General features: G+C 41.5%; 2 protein-coding genes across 6 annotated transcripts in view; both read left to right on the top strand.

The window, feature by feature from the left end:
* plekhh1 (pleckstrin homology domain containing, family H (with MyTH4 domain) member 1) overlaps positions 1–7,529 on the top strand; it is a 69,831-nt gene extending 62,302 nt beyond the window's left edge. For 3 of the 4 annotated variants that reach the window (XM_042071822.1, XM_042071823.1, XM_042071821.1), the window contains 6 exons: positions 557–698; positions 1,520–1,656; positions 1,894–2,023; positions 2,415–2,498; positions 3,428–3,574; positions 4,833–7,529. In XM_042071822.1, the coding sequence (XP_041927756.1) occupies positions 557–698; positions 1,520–1,656; positions 1,894–2,023; positions 2,415–2,498; positions 3,428–3,574; positions 4,833–5,015 (823 nt within the window). In that variant the 3' untranslated portion in view covers positions 5,016–7,529. Of the gene's footprint in view, positions 1–556; positions 699–1,519; positions 1,657–1,893; positions 2,024–2,414; positions 2,499–2,776; positions 3,221–3,427; positions 3,575–4,832 lie in introns of those variants that run through there. The other variant, XM_042071824.1, reaches the window with a different exon arrangement.
* A 3,271-nt stretch (positions 7,530–10,800) lies between these two features.
* The window catches only part of slc25a21 (solute carrier family 25 member 21), an 87,966-nt gene continuing 77,915 nt past the window's right edge, over positions 10,801–20,851 (top strand). Inside the window, exons 1-2 of one of the 2 annotated variants that reach the window (XM_042071827.1) lie at positions 10,801–11,380; positions 11,613–11,700. In XM_042071827.1, coding sequence (XP_041927761.1) covers positions 11,628–11,700 — 73 coding nt within the window. In that variant the 5' untranslated portion in view covers positions 10,801–11,380; positions 11,613–11,627. The remainder of the gene's footprint in view (positions 11,381–11,612; positions 11,701–20,851) is intronic. The other variant, XM_042071825.1, reaches the window with a different exon arrangement.

Raw genomic sequence — 20,851 nt, 5'->3', positions numbered from 1 at the left:
TAGGACATTGCATGTGATGTAGACAGAATTTTGAGAGAGATGACCCGATGTAGACTGATTTGTTTTGTCTCAGTGAAATGCTATTTTGTGTTTTGACTTGGAAAAACACACTTGTGTTTGTTTTGATGTGTGTAAATAAACACTAGTACTTGAAGTTGGGATCCCTGTATGTTTACAGAACTATGACAAAAGTATGACCTCAAACTGACATAGTCTACCTTGTGCACAGAGAAAGCAAAAGCCAGATGTGTTTTTTATTCATACCATCAGTGTGTTGTTGGCACATTGTGTGCTTACTATTGTGATGGCTTGTGTTTACTGTTAGATACGAAAACACAATTTTTACGAAGGTGTGAAGAGTTAAGCAAGGTGTGTTAGCTTTTGCAAGAGAACTACAATGTTTTGCTGATTGGGTGAGAGGTTTTGCCATTTGTGTGTAGAGTTTTGCAAAAAAAGTCATAGTTACAAAAAATTTGCTTAAGCAATCAGAAAAAACTGTAATATGCACACCAGTCTGCAGGCTGCTCCCTAACTGTGTGTGTTTGTGTGAGTGTAGATTGTGCTTCCGGGCCCAGGCCAAGGGGGAAGTAGAGCGAGAGCGCCTCCTGCTGGCGTACCAGGTGAATGAGGAGGTGCAGCAGGGCCACTTCCCCGTCAACAAGGAGCTCGCTCTGGAGGTGGCTGCCCTCATGGCACAGGTACGTGTGTGTGTGTGTGTGTATTGTGTTATAGATTCCCTGTTGCAGTATTGCACTAATGGTAAAGCAGACACTGCTGCCCTTCTGATCTCTTAATGAGTGTGTGTGTGTGTGCGTGTGTATGTGTGTGCGTGTGTGTGTGTGTGCGCGTGCAGGAGAGCCCTTGCACAAAAGCGAGCTAATAAAGTCCAGACGTAATTTAAGAGGCCTGGCTCAGATTAGTGAAGTCATTCTTTCATGGCGCAGGCCATTCCAATAACGCTGTTTGGGCTCAGGAGTCGTGACGTTAACTCAAGCAAGCTGTGAGCGAGGAGTTAGATCGTTGAAATCAGCGCGACGCCCGTGATCCACTCGTTTCCTCGTACGCTCCTCCGCATAGAAAACCATTAGTCGTCTTCCCAACGTTTTGGTTGCGTTTTATGGAGCTTTCCCGATGCAAATGAGTCACAACGTTTTAAAGTCCCATCCATCTGGCACTGTTTCGGCACACTGTCTCAACTCAACAGGGACTTATTGAAGGCAGGCAAATAGCATTTCAACATGATTTCAAATAAGGTTTTGCTTAGGAGTGTAAATGACTGTTTGTTTGTTTGCGTGCCTATCGGCATCTCTCTCATTCTCTCTCTTTCGCTCCCTCTTCCAAAAGGACCAAATGCAGTAAGTTGCAATGTGAAGGTTTGGGTGAATGAATGAATGAATAAATGAATGAATGACTGTGTGTGTGTGTGTGTGTGTGTGTGTGTGTGTGTGTGAAGTAGTCCTCTGATACCGTGTGTTGAATCTGAGGCTGTGTGTAGTGAGTGCTCCTCCCTCTCTGGCAGGTAGAGTATGGTGATGTGGCCTCCTCCTCCAGCACCAGTGGGTCGATCCAGCCCAAGGGCCAGCAGCTGGTGTCTCAGGCACTGGAGCGCTTTTACCCCAAACGCTACAAACAGGACCTCAGTCTGGAGCAGCTCAGGTAACCATACACAGACACACAGATACAGACACAGACACACACACACACACACAATACCTGTTCACAAAAACCCTCACGCTGTTATGTTGATATGAATATACAATATATATTTTTATACATTAGGATCATGGATGATAGAGCTTCTATAGCCTTTTATGTATATAGTTATTCTTTATGTGTGTAGTATGTATGTTTATATGTGTGGGATATGACTAAAGTGCACTGCATGCCCCACAGGGAGCTGTGTGACAGACTGTCCAGTAAGTGGACCCTGCTGAGGGGGTGTAGCGCGGCAGAGTGCGTCAGGATCTATCTGACCGTGGCTCGGAAATGGCCTCTGTTTGGAGCCAAGCTCTTCAGCGCTAAGGTCAGAGGGCTTGATGGTAATCTGACTGGTAGCTTTTCACCATCAAAAGCCAAACTGTGACAGCAAATCAGCAGCTTTGTCAACCAGATTTGTCTTTTTGAATGAATATGTGTTATCAATGTTGAAGTAACTCTGGATTTAATGGATGAAGTGTAAGTAGAAGCACTTGAGACAACTTAAAATACCGGTTCTTTAGAAATAAGGAAAATTATTGCTTTACTGTGGCAGTAATTCAAAACTATGCATTGTGTTACAATAATCAACAAAGCAACAGAGAATTTAAAAAGTTGCTGAAAGGAATTGAACCTTATTTAGACTGTAGTGTGTTTGACGGTTTCTCTGTGGTATAGCTTGAGATTTCACTGCTATTTTGTCTCCTTTACATCTCCAGCCAGTGCCTCCCTCATCAATAGACCAGTCACAAGTCTGGCTGGCTGTCAATGAAGATGGCTTGAGTGTTTTGGACTACACAATGGTGAGTGCGGGCGTGTGTTTGTGTGTGTGTCTGAAAGATGGCCAGGTCACCCATAAAACCCATTCAACAAAGTTGTTTTGAAATAAAAAAAACTACATAAACAAGGCATTTGATCTCATCTGTAAAAAAGAAAGCGAAATATGTTTTCATACCACTTCAAAAACGCACAGCTCTGTCCAGAACATTGCTGGAATTAAATTTGGTCTGGTTGGACGTCTCTAGTCGTCTCTGGCCATAACTCTAAACGTTTTTTTTCCCTCTGCAATTCTGAATCCCAGCCAGGCCATCAAGGCTATGGACGGGTAATGATTTTTTCCTACGCACTGGAGTGCTTACAGGAAAGCACTGAGGCTGGCCTATGGACCGAACGTTTCTGTCCAGAGATCCACTGGCTTAGAGGAGAAGTAAACAATGTCAGCCAGTAGTCTGTAATTTCCAGCAGCCTCAGTCTCCCATGTCATTACTGGTTTGGCCTTCTCGATCACGCCTCCAAATGGACAGCAAATGGACGGAAGGGGGGAGAGAAGGTCCAAAAAAAAAAAAAAGTAATAAAAAAAGATTTCATACAACAGTGGCTGTTTTTCTCATGACTTTTAAACCATCCAAAATATTTTTGTCTGTGCGCCTAGGTCTTTATTGGCACGTCATGTCCTCTCTTTCTGCACATAATTAAGTATAGCAAATATCTTGAATCATCTGAAATGGCAGTGGCATACACAATGGTGTAGCGTGTAATCTAATAAAACGAGTCTTTTCATTTACAGTCCAGATAATATAAGTCATCAAACTTTCCGTTGTCAAACATAGCCAAATCAGACATTCATTTGAAAGCCCTAGCCTGCCGTCTCATGTGTTGGAGCGTGTAGTTTTGCGATGGTGTACTGCTGCGGTGACTCACTTGCCTTGCTCTCATGCTCCTTGTCCTTCAGCACTTGCAGGTTACACACCCCTATCAGTCCATCATCACGTTCGGAGGTTTCCGTGACGACTTCATGGTGGTGGTGAGCCAGACCAAAGACCAGACGCAGGGAAAGAAGACTGTGGACAAGTTCATCTTTGCCATGAGTAAACCTAAGGTGAGACCTCTTTTATCATGTCAGCCGCAGCCATTTCTTTGTTTAAATCGGTCTGATCTTGTTTGTGTTTGGGTTTTATGGATGTTTCATGCTCCAGCAAGTAAATTGATTCACTTGCACACATTCTGAGTGTGTTCAGGTACTCCAAAACATCTTGCTTACCCAAAGTACTCTTGGATCTGATCTTTAGTGAAAACCTAGAGAGTTTGTGAGAGCTTCCCTGGGTTTATGGTAATGACTTACTGTACCAACAAAGCCAAAAAACATAAAGGACTCTAGGACGCACAATTAAGATTTATTAGCCAGTTTGATGATCGACGATGCTTCTCTAAGGTCTTCTACTCTTACGGTGGACTTCTTAGTGACCACAGCAGTAAAATAATACAGATGGAGGTTAACCTGGAGACCGATCAGAGTGTCTGTTTGAAACATTTGTTCATGGTGGATGTCTGAATGTCTGTCATTTAATGAAAGCACTAACTCAGGCCTTCCTGTTAGGCCTACCGTTTAAAAGGCATCAGTTGGCTCGAACATATTGATAATGGTACGGCTGGGAGATATCAGGTAACGCAATAGATATGGTGAACAGAAAAGGATCAGGGGAAATAGTCAGCCACACAAACGCCCACAATTCTCTTTTGAGCTGCCTCTGGATGCCTCAATCAGGGCTTAATATGAAACACTAAGTGGGACGCACAAAGGCTGACCTCACCACTGGACTTGTTAAAAAATTCCGATCCAGCCTGGGAGTGCTAATGGCCATGTTTAATAATACATCACATTGTAACAGAACCAGTGGGTCTCTTGCAAACTGCTAGGAAGGACTTTTCTCTGTTCCAATTATATGTTTGCCATTCACCACCTCTGAGTCCCCAGACTTGAAATGAAATGTAATTAAGAAAAAACGTAAATCTCCTTGGCCATGTGTAGTGATGGAGGTTTATGAAATACATGTAAGGTGTGATCATCATCATTGCACTTGGTCATGGTCAAAGGCCAAGCATTTGGTTTCTGATTATATCTAGAATGATTATAAAAAGCAAAGAGGACACTACAATTACCATACATCCTTTATTTCAACAGATCAACTCACACAAACTATTTATTTAAACAAAAGAGCTCTTGGAATTAAACTCCACACCTGAATGACTGAAATGGTTGAAAGAAATTGTTGAACAAATATTGCCTTCATCTCTCAAAGATAACGTTTGATACTATAACGTATGAAACATCTGAACCTCCTCTCTTTTTCATGAAGATCCTGGAGCTGACCCTGCTGATGGCCAGTTATATCAACTACTGGAGCTTGGCTCCCGCCTCCTCATCCAGCTCCATCCCCGGTGGGTCCCTGGGGCCTCGTTCAGACAGGAAGCTGTGGAACATTGACAGCCGCCACTTCCCTGCCATGACCTACAACACCAAAGGCCCCACGCTGCTGTGAGAAAACCCGAGCAGAGCCTGCGCATCTGCAGCACCACAGCCTCAAAGAGAGAGAGAAAGTGATACAAAACTACAGGGTAAAGGTTTAGCAGCAGTTTATTAATGTGCGAACTGTCTCTTTTTGAAGAAAAGCTTGAACTGTGACGTTCACAGAATCAGAACTGTCTTAATGGATTTTGTGTGTGTGTGTGTGAAAGTGTGGGGGTGGACATATCAACGCTAAAGGAATTCCTGTAAAAGTCCTCCACAACTCTGTGAGATAAGTAGAGCCAAAAAGACACTACAACACACTCCAAAGATATAGTTCAATATCTTTGGAGTGTATCTATATCTTCAGCAATTGTCTTCATGTCAAGGTCAGCTGAACTAAGGATGATAAAACACCACAAAGCAGGGTAAATATTTTGTAAAAGATACAAAAGGGCCTTGTATAAAGATAATCAGATACAAAAAATACAATAGCATACTTGGATCAGGACATCATTTTCAACAATTATCTACAGGCTGTAAATCAAAGATTTCATCAACATTTCTCCCATTTAGTTGTAGTGGTTAAGGCTGATGTGGGCTTACCATGGGCTGTTCTCTTCTAACCAATTTGCATACTAATTATCAAGTCATAAAGCAGTCACTTATCCCATTTTTAAGACAAGCACACATCATTGCCATGTAATTACACTAACTGACTATCTCACACAGATCTATTAATTTATCTGAATAATATATTATTAAGATAAGATACAAATTAAAATACAACAAGGTAATGCAATGGGTAGATCACCTACTACATGGTTTTTGTCAAATGTTCCATATCTCTGCATGCAAGTATGGAAAGAAACAAGTATGCTGTATGGTACTGTCCAGTAATGACCTTGAGAACTAGAATGGGCACATTGTTGACTCTTCAGTACAAAATATGTGAGAAATGGCTGATAATTCCAACAAGTGGTGATTATTCACAGACTCATCTAGGCACGCTATGTAGAGCCATCGGCTTATGTGTAGCACATGACATCACATTAATACTGTCATAAAGAGACCATTTCTGAGAATCACACAACACATTTGCTTGTAAACACACTTTGCCATAAAGATTGGTATCCATCTAAACTGACTAAGGTCTATCAGAAACACTGTGACCTGCCTTTGTAGACGGTACTAGAAGAGTAATTCAGTTTTGTAGAGGAACCAAAGAGACATGGGAAAACAGGGGTGTGTACATTGGTTGTTCAACATGGCCTCTTGTATGAGGTAAAACATATTGAGTTTCTTTGAGGGTGGTGGAGTCAGATTTTCTTTGGATCACTTTGTGTTGTCTTGAATAAGGTCCATACAATGCGGAACTATGTTGTTGTATATTTCTGTTTGTGTGCTTTATACATAATACTACAGTCAAATAGTAAAGAGAGAAGGTATGGACAATTTAAAACCTAGAAGCAGATGATTATCTCAGCTTGCCACTAATGGCTTGAGAAGTGTAGGAAAACCAGTATCTCTGTTTATAACTGTTGAAAAAAATGTGTGTTATTCGGTACATCTAGGGAAGCATTACAATTTGCCACTGTAAACATAGTTAAACCAAGCTAAATACTACTGGTCAGACCAGGAAATGTCCAAGAAAAAAAACTTTGAAGGCAGCCTCAGGTCACCTTTCTAGACAGGATGTGCTGTTTTCAAATGACTGCAGACTTGTGACCGCTTTGTGCACTTTGTTTAATCACAAAAGGGTGATTTTTTTTATTTTTATTTCTACATCTCAGATCTTGCATCAGTCTGACAGGCTGAATACTGACTGACGTATTCATTCACTGAGCAATTCTGACATTAAAGAGCTATTACCTATACGGTGCAAAAACAGGAAAACAAGCCTGCATTGTGGCTGAGCTGGCAGAACACCAGATAAGTTAGAGTGTATGTGAATCTATAAGCAGTGCTGTAATCACTTCAGAACATTTAAAACATGCTTCATCTGAGCCAGTCTAAAGGGAAAAAAACACATTTTTAATAATTAGCGATAGACAACTGGGGGAAAATGCTTTTTCTCAAAACAGGAACTTGCGAATGGCACCGTAATTAGATTCTGTGATGACTGGGAGCTTTGGGAGACCAAACCAATCAACTTCAGAGAATCAGTGTGTAGACGCTAGTTTCCTGTCTTTCATAAACCATACATCACAAGGCTGCAGGAACATAGATTCACCAAAACACTGCCATGAAAACGGTAGCAGTGACTTGAATTATATCTGGATCAAACCACTGTCTTTGTAATTTGTTATTTAGCTATTTATTTGTATGCCTGTTGTTGTCTTAGTTGAGTTCTGATGTGTTAGGACAAATCATTACGTAAAAATATTTCTTTAAAAAGGGATGATTAGGATATGGGTTGTTTTGAGTGAGTATTGCTCTAAATTTGATAACAAATGTAGTACATTTTACAATGTTAGATGGTACAGTATGACAAACTGTGTAAAGGTAGTGTGTGTGGTTGTGTTGATAATAAACGGTTCAGTTCTAACTCCTGTCTGTGCTGATTTTGTCACTTAATTTGCAGCCAACTGTTTTTCCAATCACATTGCCTCTAAGACATGGAACTTTATATACAGTTTTCCTGAACCTTGTCTAATAAGCAGTGTGCCAGGCTGTCAGGATTTCTTCTCCAGCCATATCAGGGGAACTGACTGTTTGAGATGCATTTTACACCACTGCATATAATAGTGATACAGGAGTCATCTGTTAACTTTATACGGTTTAACTATTACATTTCATTAAATTTGCACAGCATTTCAAACTGCAATGGGAACAACTGACTGTACACAAAGGATACTTTTCACACTAATAATGTACAGGTTCCAACATATGTTGTATACCTGACATGCATGATTACAAGTTTCCGGTACATGACCTGACTCAACATGATTAATTACAACTGTTGGAGCAATATGTCTTTTGTACATAATTATGTGTCTTCAATTACATTGACAGTCCGTCTTGTCCAGCATTTGAACATAATAAGCCCATGACTATATTGCAAATAAAAAAACATGATATTGAAGCTAATGAACTTGTGTTTAATGTATGTCTGTTTCATTAACGGACATTATGGGACGATCTTGCTGAGAGATGGGGGGGGAAATGCATGTTGGCAATTTTCTTACCGACTCCCTCCAGGAAACCAAGAACCTGAACCAAGCCCCAGCCCACAACAATGCTGCTCATAGCCAGGAATAAAGCTCGAAATACCATCTGTCCAGCCCAAAGGACTATTTAAGGGGATCTAGGGGGTCTAAGGGTAACAGCTGAAAGAGCATGTTAACTGCTGTGTGCTCTGTGCCACACAGGGTGGGGCCCCGAGGTAGTAGCGTAGCCTCAAAACGGAATAAAGCCAGTGCATTTCCGACATAGATAGTGGTTATCAAACGTCTAGTCTAATTGGACAACTTGTTTTCAGACAAAAATTTATCAATACAAAAAATGTTAACGTTTTAATCAACTACAATTATACACCACATGACTTCCCAGCATTTTGTTCAGAATACTGTCAAGAATTTCCCGGGCATGACACACAGCACATGACCTGCTGCCAATACACCAGAGAAAGAACAGAACAGCTATTTGAAATAATCCCTGAAACTGACCAGAAAACAATGTGAACCTTCATTAACCACTAATGAAAACACTGAATCATGGAAGCGCCTGAAGAGCAGCTTCCTCAGCTGTGGAGTAACATGGTGAACAATGAGGTATGGTGTGGGACTCTTCGACCGCACTGAATTTAATAAATGCTTATACATGTTTTAATGTGTTTACCATTTGTCTGACCTTACTCATTAAAGGCATCAGAAATAAATGGAGGACTATAGAAAGTTCACATAATCATTTTTTTCTGTTACATTTTTTGCAACTCTGAGTACATCAGGCTTACATTGTTAGCCACTGCAGACTGATATTGTGGTCGACTTGAGAGATGGGTGTGCACTTTTATATATCTTAACTAATTATTGTCATGTAAAACACAGGTTTGTTCAGAACAACTAAACATAACTCAATGGGATTTGTTGAATTATCAGATATCACCTCACCTTGCATTTGTCAAGCAACATGCTTAGAGAGGGTCCTCGGAAATAGAAAATGAAAAGAACCAAGATTCGAGTTCTCCCATTCTCCGAAATACTCTACAAACTGTTATGAGTTTTGCACCAGTAAGAATACACCACTTTTGGAAAAAAAATTATATGTGCCTTTGCAATAAACTCCAAAGGAAAACATTTGTGACTTGCAAAAATATTGGATATAGACATTCAAATGAGATTAAATAGACAGGAAATGGGTAAATGTATCCCCTGAAATGGCTCTTGCAAAATGAGATGAAATAGCTGAGCTCGCCTTTCAGGAAAGTAAAATAGACAGCCAACCCATGATGACATAATTACTGTTTCTATTATGCAGGGGGAATATTTTGGTTAAAAAGTGGCCTGGCTCCTTAGGACCGTAGTATTCCATTATTTTCTCCCTGCGAAGGAGACAGATACTGCATCTGTGCCATTTACTGAACATTCTGATTGCTTTACACAATGGACAAGAAACCTTTGCCGGCATTGCTATTTTCTGGAAGGGCCATGTGTGATGCAACTAGGTCAATGCGTTAATGGCATTTTCCTGCCAACATTGCCATAAATCCAGGTTTTTACAGTGCTGGAAATAGCACACTGCCCACTTTGTTACTTCAACTCACTGCTAAGTTTGTGTACAATCAAACTGCATCAGGAAACAGCCTCTCATTGTTGGTGCCTCACAGACAAAAATACTATGTACAAAGTTTGTCTGCAAAGCTTCAGTCTTTCTGATGGGCTTTGTTTATATTTTCACTCATAATTTTAAATGACAGCTTTAGTTTATGAGATTACCAATAAAATTTTAGGAGCACATTTTATTTTAGCTAAAATGGAAACATTTCCTGTAAAGTCAGGGCATGTAGGAAGCAAAACCATCCCAACACAACACAAAACAATATCCCTGCAATCAAGTTATTGTAGGTCTACAGTACATCTCAAATGCAACAGCATTGTGCCATGGCAGGAGATTGAGATCCAATGTCCAATTAAATCAAGGTAGACACCTTTAGGGTAGGTGTCAGACAAATGGTGGGCCAATACCGATACTGATAAGGACATATTACACTTAAAGGGACAGAGGAACTTAATTCACAAATGCTGTTTTGTATTGTGAAGCTGATTATTAATGAACAGCACTTTCCAGGCTAAGCTGTCTTTTTTTCGCAGGTGCCTGGTAATAAACGCTGTAATTTTTCAGAGCAACCTCTGACTTGCTCAAAGGCTCCAGCAACCCAAACCATGAGTGCATTATATTTGACAGCGCGCTGTAATTTACAGCACGCCATGGCGAGCAAGCGGTGAAAAGGTGGCAGGCGTTCAATTGCTGTAAACCAAAAATAGGGGGAAAACAGACGAAGATTTGTTGAAAGAGCGGAAATTCATTTTCATTTCTTTTGACATATGCAAACAAATCAATTTCTCTTTCTTCGTTTTGTTGCGTTACATACTGTAGCTTTTAACAGCACTGGGCCTGCTAATCGTTAAGTGCCCTTTAGTTTAAGTTTTCCTGACTTTCATGCAGCCTAACGTTTCATGCTGTTAATGGTTCTTTATTTTACCATCCCTAGGTTAAAAATAAATAGCATATTTGTTGAGACTTCATACTCCAGGCGCACTCCATGCAGACAACCCCATGAAGGAGTAGCATCTATGTCCTGATGCGGCTCAGTAGATTTTCAATGGCCTACAAACATCAGGAAAGCTGTTGGAAGAGTAACTAGACTAAACTTGTAACAATGTAACCTGCTGCGAGGTAGCAAAACACCCAAAAGGCACAGGCCTATCCAAAGAGACGGTAACTAGGCTTGCTGGGGTCCAGTTTACACTGACAGTGGGAACACGCAACGTAAGTGGCCCGTAGTAACACGATGGAATAAATCTATACCTACCAGTCAAATTTAGGCCTGCTACCACTGGTAGGTCTATTATCAACTCAGATCTTTTCGGGTTGGCTTAACATACAAAAAGAAGCCAATAAGGCTAAGGCACATGAGTATGAATCAAGGGGGGGTAATCCAAATTTAGACTTGCACAACCAACACTTTGCTCGAGGCCAGCGTAGTCTTCTTCAAGTCACACCACACGCCATTCACTTGGAGAGATATTAAACCGCGAGACACAAGGAGCGCACGCGGGTAGCCTGCAGACATTCTTAAAATTCTGTGAGGCGTCGAAAAATAAGTGAACACATCGAAGTCGAGCACGTGACTGGTCTTAATTCGCTCAGAATCATTCGTGAACAGGTAACTCTGAAGTAAGGTGAATTTTAATGTGAAACCCAAGTTACCTGTCCAGGCTAAGGCTAACGTTACATTATAGCCTACCAAAACCGTATCTTTGGCGTTTGGACCAGACTGCTGTGCTAAACGTAGCCTAGACATGCATATGTCAATGGTCAAAATGTGAAAATACCTACCCTTACTCTGTTTCAGCACGAATAATTTATTACAGGACTGTGTTGTGCTATTTACTGTCTTGTTATTCAGGAAAGGCAAGAAAACATGTCCCCAAACAACAAAACGAAGACATTACTCCGTGAGGCGTCTCACCAAGTTATTGCCGGTGGATCTGCAGGTATGTCATAAAGCTCAAGTTCAAGTTAGTCATCTTTCTGATAATTCAACAGGTAGGCTAGACTGTCTACCGTGCAACAAACAGACTTGAGTCTGGTTGCTAGTGGAATTGCGTAACACTGGTGCTGCAGCTCTCAAGTGTTCAAAGTCCTCTTCAACAGACTCAATGTGAGCGTTAAGCTACATTATCGGTTGTGATATAAAAGTTTGTGGACTTTGAATGAACACCCTGTCATTAGGTTGTATGCAGGCATGTTTACTTTCTGGTTGGATTTACTCACTTAGCCACTGGTACACGGAACCATAGACATACGGAACGGGTTGGTTCCACATCTATTAAAGGACGTTCAGGAAACAGCAGTGCCCGCGCAGAAACATTCCGAGGTCTCATCCCTTGTCTCCTCCTATTGATCAGTCATTTTGTACAGAGCAGAGCGCCGAGTTAAGCGGTTGTCACCAAAAAACGATTAGGATGGGACAGAAAGCCTCGACAGTTTGATCAATTAATGTAGGCTAATACAAAATAGCACATGTCTATATGTAAATGACACCACTTTGTTATGCGTCAGGACAGAATGGCCATGAAACATTGTACCTTTGATCTTGAATAAAAACCTGCAAGTCACCTATGCATAGTGTAAGCTTAGGCTTACTTTACGTGTAAAACTGTAATGTTCTCCAAGCTCCAAGCTGTTTTTCAGTTTCGTGCAGGTAGTGACACTTGGTTGGCTAACCAGCTGTAGGCAGTGTATCATTTCATGTTTGCTTTGCCTAAGTGCAGGTGACTGAGGTCAGGTCCAAAGTGTGTGTGTGTTCCATAGTAAACACAAATGTGTCCAGTTCTGTGTTTGTTTATTTGTGTATTTGATTTAATTTGATTTAATTTTATTTATATTTTAGTTCTTTTTCATAAGTGAGTAAATGTTAGGACTAAGGACACATTCTGATCACAGTTAGCTCATCCATATGAGGTCCTAATCTCCAGATAGGCTAGTTTTTTGTACACAGTGCAAACCTTGAATCATATGGGTCTCACTTCATAGTTGGCTAGTGGCTACCCTTTCACAAATGACACAGTATTCTGTGAGAATTATACACTTTAAAATCTGGTTTGCTGAACACCTTTTTCTGGAAACTGGAGTATCCATGGATGTCCTGTGGTCTGTGGAATAAGGTTTGAAATAAGAAGTCTTGATGTCTGGGACATTATTAAGAAAAGCCTGAAAGCTTTTAACATTTTAAATGTGTTTAATTGTCCAAAACAAGTTTGCTAAATAAGTTGTGCAGTTACACACACACACACTCACACACACACTCACACACACTCTTGACAGAAGTACACTATACTGACTCAACATGTGATCCCTGTGAACTTGAATAGGAAACCCTGGTCCATTGTGACATGCTTGATCTGATGCTGCAAAGCTGTCTAGACCTATTAAAGGGGGGTTGGTCAAAAAAGGCAGGGTTTAGAATTTAGTCATCTTTCCTATTGTTGGCTCTGTAACCGGTACATACTAACAACCTCATGGCAAGACTATGAACACTAGCATGAATGTGACATGCTTCCATGTTTTGGGTGTGTATTTGGAGAAGAGTGTGTAGCTTATGGTGCCCAGTACAAGCATGAAGGGGTAGTTAAAAAGGCTCTGAGTAAACATGTGCTGTTTCAATGCATTCCTGAATGTGCTGTTTACCTAGACACAACTCTGTGATCCAAGGTTCAAACCAATTTGCTGTCATTACATGGGTGACATCAAAGTTTTGATTTCCAATATCCATTTGTAGAGATTGTGTCTTAATATCCTGTACGAAATGTTTTGTTTTTCTTTTTTAAGGAAAATCGCATTCAGAGTAGCCTAGAATTTGCCATTGTAGGAGAGCTATATAAAAGTGAAATGTTGCATTCACTTTTATCCACAAGGGGGAGACAATGACTTTTGAAAAGAGGGCTTAATTAGCAAAAACAGTAAAGGGGCCTTTTATTTAAAGCAATCTTATGTGAGCCTTTTCTTTTACGCAGACACCTCAGGGTGCTTCACCAAAGGCCACTGTGAGATGGCCTCATTGAACAGCCCGGGCAGAACAATCTGAGATGGGCTATTATCCTATGAACTTTGTCAGGGGGCTCTGCCTTCAACCAATCAGAGCGTAGATGAACAGAATACCGGGCCTCCGGGAGGCTGTCAAATTCGTAAATGCGGTTTATATTCTGAGCAGGGAGAGCAACAGGGTTTGTTTATATATATATATATATATATATATATATATATAAAAAATCGGTCTAAATTTAGCTTGTTCAACAGGTCATCAGGATCCCTGTAGCTTTAGGCTAGTACTGATATCTAAAGAACATATCTTCCCCACTGGTCCACCACAAACAAAATGAAATGTGAAGTTAAATAGAATAACCCCCAAGTTTACCATATTTAGGTAGCTTAGGCTACTGCTAAAATGCTGTTACCACAATTTATTTCTGAAACTTATCTGTGGTACTGTGCATATAGTATTTTCACCTAATTGTATATCTGGGGTATAGGTGTTTCATGATCCCAAATGTTCATAAAACTTTGCGAATTTATATATCTGCGCTGACGTTTTAGGTGGCCTGTATTTTGGGGGAGACAGGCCAAATAATCATGTAGACGTTTAGGCCTGGATGAAACGAAATGTTTATATATATAAAAAAGTAAGACACATTTTATGCACGGAATGTTTTTACGTCAGTAGCACGCCATTAACAAAAAGACAACAACTATTTTGCTATTCAGAGCTTGCTTATATTATCATACCTGTCAAGTTTCGATTTCGTTCAAATTTAATAATAAAATGGGGTCATTTTGTATTTTATTTGAGCCTACTTTTACTTTAGGGCACTTTTTACTTTATTTTACTTTAAGTTCATATTCTTGTTTGATGTAGTAATATAGCCTAGTTTTAACAGCAATTAGGCTAAGTAGTAGCCTACAGTTTCAAAAATATGGAAACATTTAGAAATAATAATGATGAAACTTTTTTCCTAAGACCGAGAAATACATCGTTTTTTTATTAGGGTTTAAACGTGTATTTTCATGCGCCTTAACATACATTCTTGTGTCGTTGGACATTTCGTATGTAAGATTTTTTTAGACACACAACAGTCCCTCATTTTCAAGTTTTAAACTTAATCTACGTCTGGACTTTTGCATGTCAGCAAGTTAAAATAAAATGTAGGCTTAAACCTCCTTTTAATCTGACCCCAAATGAGCTCAATTTAACCAGAGGGTCCGGAAATAAGTTCAGGTGCCGCGCAGAGAACGCACTGTATCGATTTCCTTTCAACTCCTCCATTATTCCGTGTAATTTGATGAGATTTACATAGAGATGTTTGAGTTATGATTAGTTACTGTGTAAACGTATCCGCCGACTGCAAATGGACTGTGTCCGTTATAGACAGATGCCTTAAGTGTGATTGAACTCACCCCTTCTCTCCTGTAACAGTCAGTCAGCCCCACGCGTAAAACGCACTCAAATTCTCTTCATTTTAATTGCTTTTAAACTGTGAACCTCAGATTGTTCCGCATCGAATAAACAGTCCCGCTTAGCTTAAATAAAGAAGGAGAAGAGATGGGGAGAGAGAAATAAAACAAACACAGGCTAACGGAGTTGATGGGGACGCGCCACATATCGTTCACTGACTAGGATGCCGCGCTAAAACTCTTCCATTTCCAGCGCGCGATTGGCTGCCACAATGTGGGTCGCATTAGGCCTAATATTTATTTCCAGAAACAATTGTACATGTTTAAGCAGGGCTTTGATTGAACTCCCGGCGGACATGTTGTGGACAGATGTTTAGATGACCTCATGTTTGAAGTAATGTTGGTTTTGGAAGGGTTAGTTGGCTCTTACCCTTCCAAAAAAGGAGACCACCTCCTCTTTACCTTTGTGTTTATTATTCTTGAAGAGGAGAGAGCTTGAGGTGAAAGTCCTATTATTAGCACTTTGGCTCATGGAGAATTAATATGGACTACAGTCCTGAGTGGCCCCAGCAGAATTAGATCTTACTTCGAGGCATTTTTTCTCTGGTAAATCCTGAGACTGATGTTTGGAAATTGAGCCATGCTGGTACCTTGGGTCATGGGGCATCCTCATGGTCAGTTACCCAAGCTTTTATGTGGTGTGGCGCTTGTAATGTCATGCTTTAGAGCATGAGTAGATTTCTGCTGGCTTTCCCTTTTAACCCATGATCTGTCATGTACTGTGTGCGTGTGCATGTGCATGTGACAGGGAGATGCTTATTTGACAGTTAATTGATTTGACTTCCGAAGGAGAATTTGTTTGATTTTAGCCATAGCAAAGTTCCGCTCATCTCCAATTAAATCACCAAGTTAGTCATCCATCATGCAAATTACACCATCAGATCTCTATCATAGCAAGGCTTGCCCTGAATGAGTGGAACTAGCATCTACCTGAGTAAACACAGCCGAGGAGCGCCCTCAGCAGCAGGCAGGTTAAGATCACCCAGACGCAGCCCGGCTGCATGCTCGTGTTTATGCTGGCTCAGCCCCGTGCAGTCAATCATATGTCCAGTTCTGCATAATTGATAAGCTCATGTGGAAAGGAGGGAGGTATGGGGGTGGTGGTGGTTTGGTGGTGGATAAACCACAGAAAATGCAACGAAAACAAACGGGGGAAGATTTATCGGCCGCTAGGACTAATTACCGCGTGAGGAAATGTGCGGGATCATAATGTCACAAGAAATCAGTTGACTGCAACCAGGCATGCAGGCAAGCAGTCAACATATGCAGCGGTCTGTCCCACCCACCAAAGCCGGACAAGCCATCGAGTCAGGACACAGCGCACACTCACACTCACACACACACACACACACACACACACACACACACACACACACACACACACACACATACTCAGTCATGCATCCACACACACTGTGTCCCCATCTGAATTGTGCTTGTCGAGGGCAGAGCTGTTGAGATGTTGAAGGAGAAAGGAGTTTATCAGTGTGATTTTGATGAAGATGTGGTCTGTGTCGGGTGCACATCTGCCATGTGTGTTTCCGTGGTCAAGGACCTAATTCATGTCAGCTGAGTTCTGAGTTGGCCCGAACTGAAGGCGAGCAACAGTTATCTACCATCACAGTTGAGCAATTTATGAAAACCTTTCATGTTGCATTGCTTTTGAAGTGGGATGCACACACGCACAGGCGCACACACACACACACACACACACACACACACACACACACACACACACACACAGTTCCTTGTCTCTCGTGCCTCCAGTATTATTACCCCTTTTAGGTAATTTACTTCTGTCTGTGCACTACCTTAACAAGTCACTTGCACCCCTCCCAAAAACACATAGTTCCTCCTCCATCTCTCTCTATTCCACCTTTCCGGCTCAAGCCCCTCATCCATAGGACAGGGCTCACAGTGAACGATTTCCCAGGTGTGAAGAGGCTGCGATGATTCAAGTTCCTGCTTAAATGATTGCAGGACAATAAAACAGTATAATAGCTCTCTCGTTTATTTCACATCTGTGTAGTTGATCACAACCACTAATTGTAGCTAATGCTACACACATTATGACTTGCATTAACAGTATATAGCAAATCATAGGCTAATATCTGTACTTTTTTCAGAAGCTGCATATTACGCAGGAGTGCTCAGGCGCTCAGGAGTGACACAATATCCAGTAACGTTAAGCACAGAGTTTTGTTGCTGCATTTATAGTTAATGTACCGTGACCTTTTTGCATGAGTCACTAAATTTGAACATGCTATCAGAGTGGATGCAAATAGTGTGTATGAAGTGGCATAAGAGCAGCATCTCAACATCTCACATTGTGACATTCCACTTATGTAAATGTCACTGTGGTTTTTCACACACAGTGTGCTGTGTGCTGAAGAGCTTGAATGCCCGTTCACTGAATCATTTCACTGGGAGAGACTTTGAAGGAACACAGGAAAAAAATATAGCCGCACAGCACTATATTGTGAAAATATTGGGGCCATGCTGAGCATTCCCTGGCAAAGCCCAAGGAAGCTTATCCATCCCATAATACCGCACATGGCAACAATAACATAACTGGGAAGGAAATCAGCTAAGCAAGTTCCGCCTAATTGAGCACTTAGACTAAGTAGTCAAGGGGCAAAGACAGGGTGACCCCGTAAGAAAACCAAACTTTACAGTTGAGGGACCTCCTCAGTGTGTGTGTGTGTGTGCGTATGTGGCATGCGTGAGCTCCCCTCTCGATAGGCTCGTGTCCAGACCTCTTATTTTTTTTCCAACTCCAGTTATGGCACAATAGGAAAAAACATATAGCCAACTGGACTCGCCTGTCATTTCCTCAGCCTCTCACCACCTTCTGCTTTTGTAATTATTCCTGCTTCGTTAATGGGGGGATGCCAAAGTAGAATCCTCACACATTTTGAGGAGATGGTCATAACTGAAGTGCTCAATTCCCAAATGGCCCCAGTGGCATGTGTGTGTTTGTGTGTGTGTGTCTTCCGCATTTGTAATTATTCCTGCTTCATTAATGGGGAAATACCAAATCAGAATCCTCACACATTTTCAGGATATGGTCATAGGTGAAGTGCTCAATTCCCAAATGGCCCCAGTGGAACTCGTGTGTGTGTGTGTGTGTGTGTGTGTGTGTGTGTGTGTGTGTGTGTGTGTTAACTAATGCCTGTATCACTCTGACCTGAGCATCTTATCAGAAATGGAAAATTAAAATGGGACATTTAGTAATGGGCTCTGCCCCTGTCATTCTTTGATCTGCCCCTAATACAAATATGACGGACTGAAAGGTCTGAGGGGATCTAATTCCAGAATCAGCATAATTACAAACTTAGCCAATTCAGCCTAAGATGCATAAAATATAAATAAACATAATAAGTACTGTCAAAAGAAAGCCTCTCGAAGAATGAACCCTTGAATTACGAGCTGGTGGTGTGGTTGTGTGTGTGTCCATGTGTTTGTCTGTGTGTGTGTGTGTGTGTGTGTGTGTGTGTTTGTTTGATGAGCTGTGTACCCAGAGAAACAGTTCTTCCCTTTCACAGTACTTTTTTGGCCAGAATGTAATGTGTCTTCCCTGGAGCCCAGACCACAGTCGTATAGGAAAGACACGACCACCACCTCCTCCATCCCCCCAACACACACACACACAACCACCACCTCCTCCATCCCCCCAACACACACACACACACACACGCACACACACACACACGACCACCACCTCCTCCATCCCCCCAACACACACACACACACACACGACCACCACCTCCTCCATCCCCCCAACACACACACACACACTACCACCCATTCCACTTCCCACCTCCACACACTGTACTCACAAGCACACACACACACACACACACACACACCCTTGTTCTTCCCTCTTTGCCAACTGTACTAATCAGATTGTGATTTGATGTCTGTGTGTGTCTGTGTGTGTGTGTGGATGGGGCTGGGGATGTGGATGGGGTGGGAGTGGGGGGCAGAAATATCCTATGAGGGAGAGTGGGAGAGTGGGAAAGGGAGGGAGGAGTGAGTGAGGTAGTGAGGGAGGTCTCCTCTAAGCACATGTCCAGACTGGCTTGCCTGAAGCCAAGGCTCTCATTAGCAGGGCTCCGATTTGTGGAGCCCTGATTGGTGGTGATTCGCAGCAGTAAGAAGGATGACATATCTCCGGGGAAAAGGAGGCAACACTGGCAGAATGCCCCCCCCCCCCAACACACACACACACACACACACACACACACACACACACACACACACACACACACACACACACACACACACACACACACACACACATATATATATATACACACACACGCACCAGGAAGAAGGGTCTTGTTTTGACTATGTTTACAGTCATATTATGGTTCAGAGAGGGGGAAGAGCTGCTTAGCCAAATCAGGAAAGACACAAAATGCCACCACCGTGAAAGTAAGAACTATGGATGAGATGAAAAAAGCAGGGTTTCCCTTTATTGTGTTTGAAATGGGGACAATTACAGTACGAAATGGGGAAGAGGGGTGTTTTGGGGCAGGGAAGGGGGGAATGCTGTTGGGTCATGGAAAAGACGTCTCGGATAGCATCTTCCTGTTGGGTCGTACAGGGTGGTCGTCTGATTGATAGGAGACTGGATGCTGGCGAGCACTGGAGCGCTGTGGTCCTAGCTGGTCTGACAGAGAAGCTGATCCAAGAGCAGATTATTTCCTTTGTGGAAAATGTTGATAATTGTGGTACAGTGTCCCATAATACAATGAGAGATCACTAAAGTCATATCAGGAGAACTAAAATCGATGTAATTTATATGTATTATATAGCAAGTTCAACTGTGTTCAAATCTATTTAGATTCAGATCAGTCAGGATGATATTCAGAGGTATAAGTACTAATCTGCAATTCTGTAAGCCTGGGAAATTTTATCAGGCTTGAGTTGCCATACATACTTTGTACCAGCAGAGGCAGTAGAGAGCCATGCTTGCCCTTCAGAGAATGCTCATGTTTATTCACACCAGAGACATGCTCTGTAAATGACTTCTGTTGACATGTAACCAGCCTAAAATATGATCTGTAACATAAGCAAAGATTCTTTAGAACACCGTCTCTGTCTGTAGTAAGGAGAAATAAAAGATAGACTTTTTAATTACAGCATTTTTAAAGACTAGGAAAAGTTTTATTATTTTTTACAATACAGCATTATACAAAAATACAGATGATACAGATGTGGTACAAGATAGCTCAAGCTCAACTCAAAACTGAAAGAAGAAAAAGAAAAAGATGTTTGCACATTTTATTTTAAAAATAATAACAATCCTCCAGTGAATTAGTATGTCTTGTGAAGGACAGACAGCTACACCATCTCATTAGCCCTCCAGGCTGTTCACTATTCGACAGTTCATATTTGCCTTAGGATATCACTTAATATTTTGCCTACGTACATAAGATAGCAAGATCGTTTTTTACCTGTGTCCAGTGTCCATTTTGTGGTCATTGCACATCAAGTTTGTTGGCTGTATTGACTCTCTGTACACTGGCACAAATAGGAGAGAAGCTTACATGCTTTGCCGTCTACACTCAACAATATTTGCTGGATTTGTTGATGTGAAAATTGTGTGTCGATTATGCAGAGACAGAA

Source organism: Alosa sapidissima, chromosome 19, assembly GCF_018492685.1.
Source record: "Alosa sapidissima isolate fAloSap1 chromosome 19, fAloSap1.pri, whole genome shotgun sequence".
Classification (NCBI taxonomy): domain Eukaryota; kingdom Metazoa; phylum Chordata; class Actinopteri; order Clupeiformes; family Clupeidae; genus Alosa; species Alosa sapidissima.
Note: the sequence above shows the minus strand (reverse complement) of the source record. Positions and strands in the feature narration are given on the sequence as shown.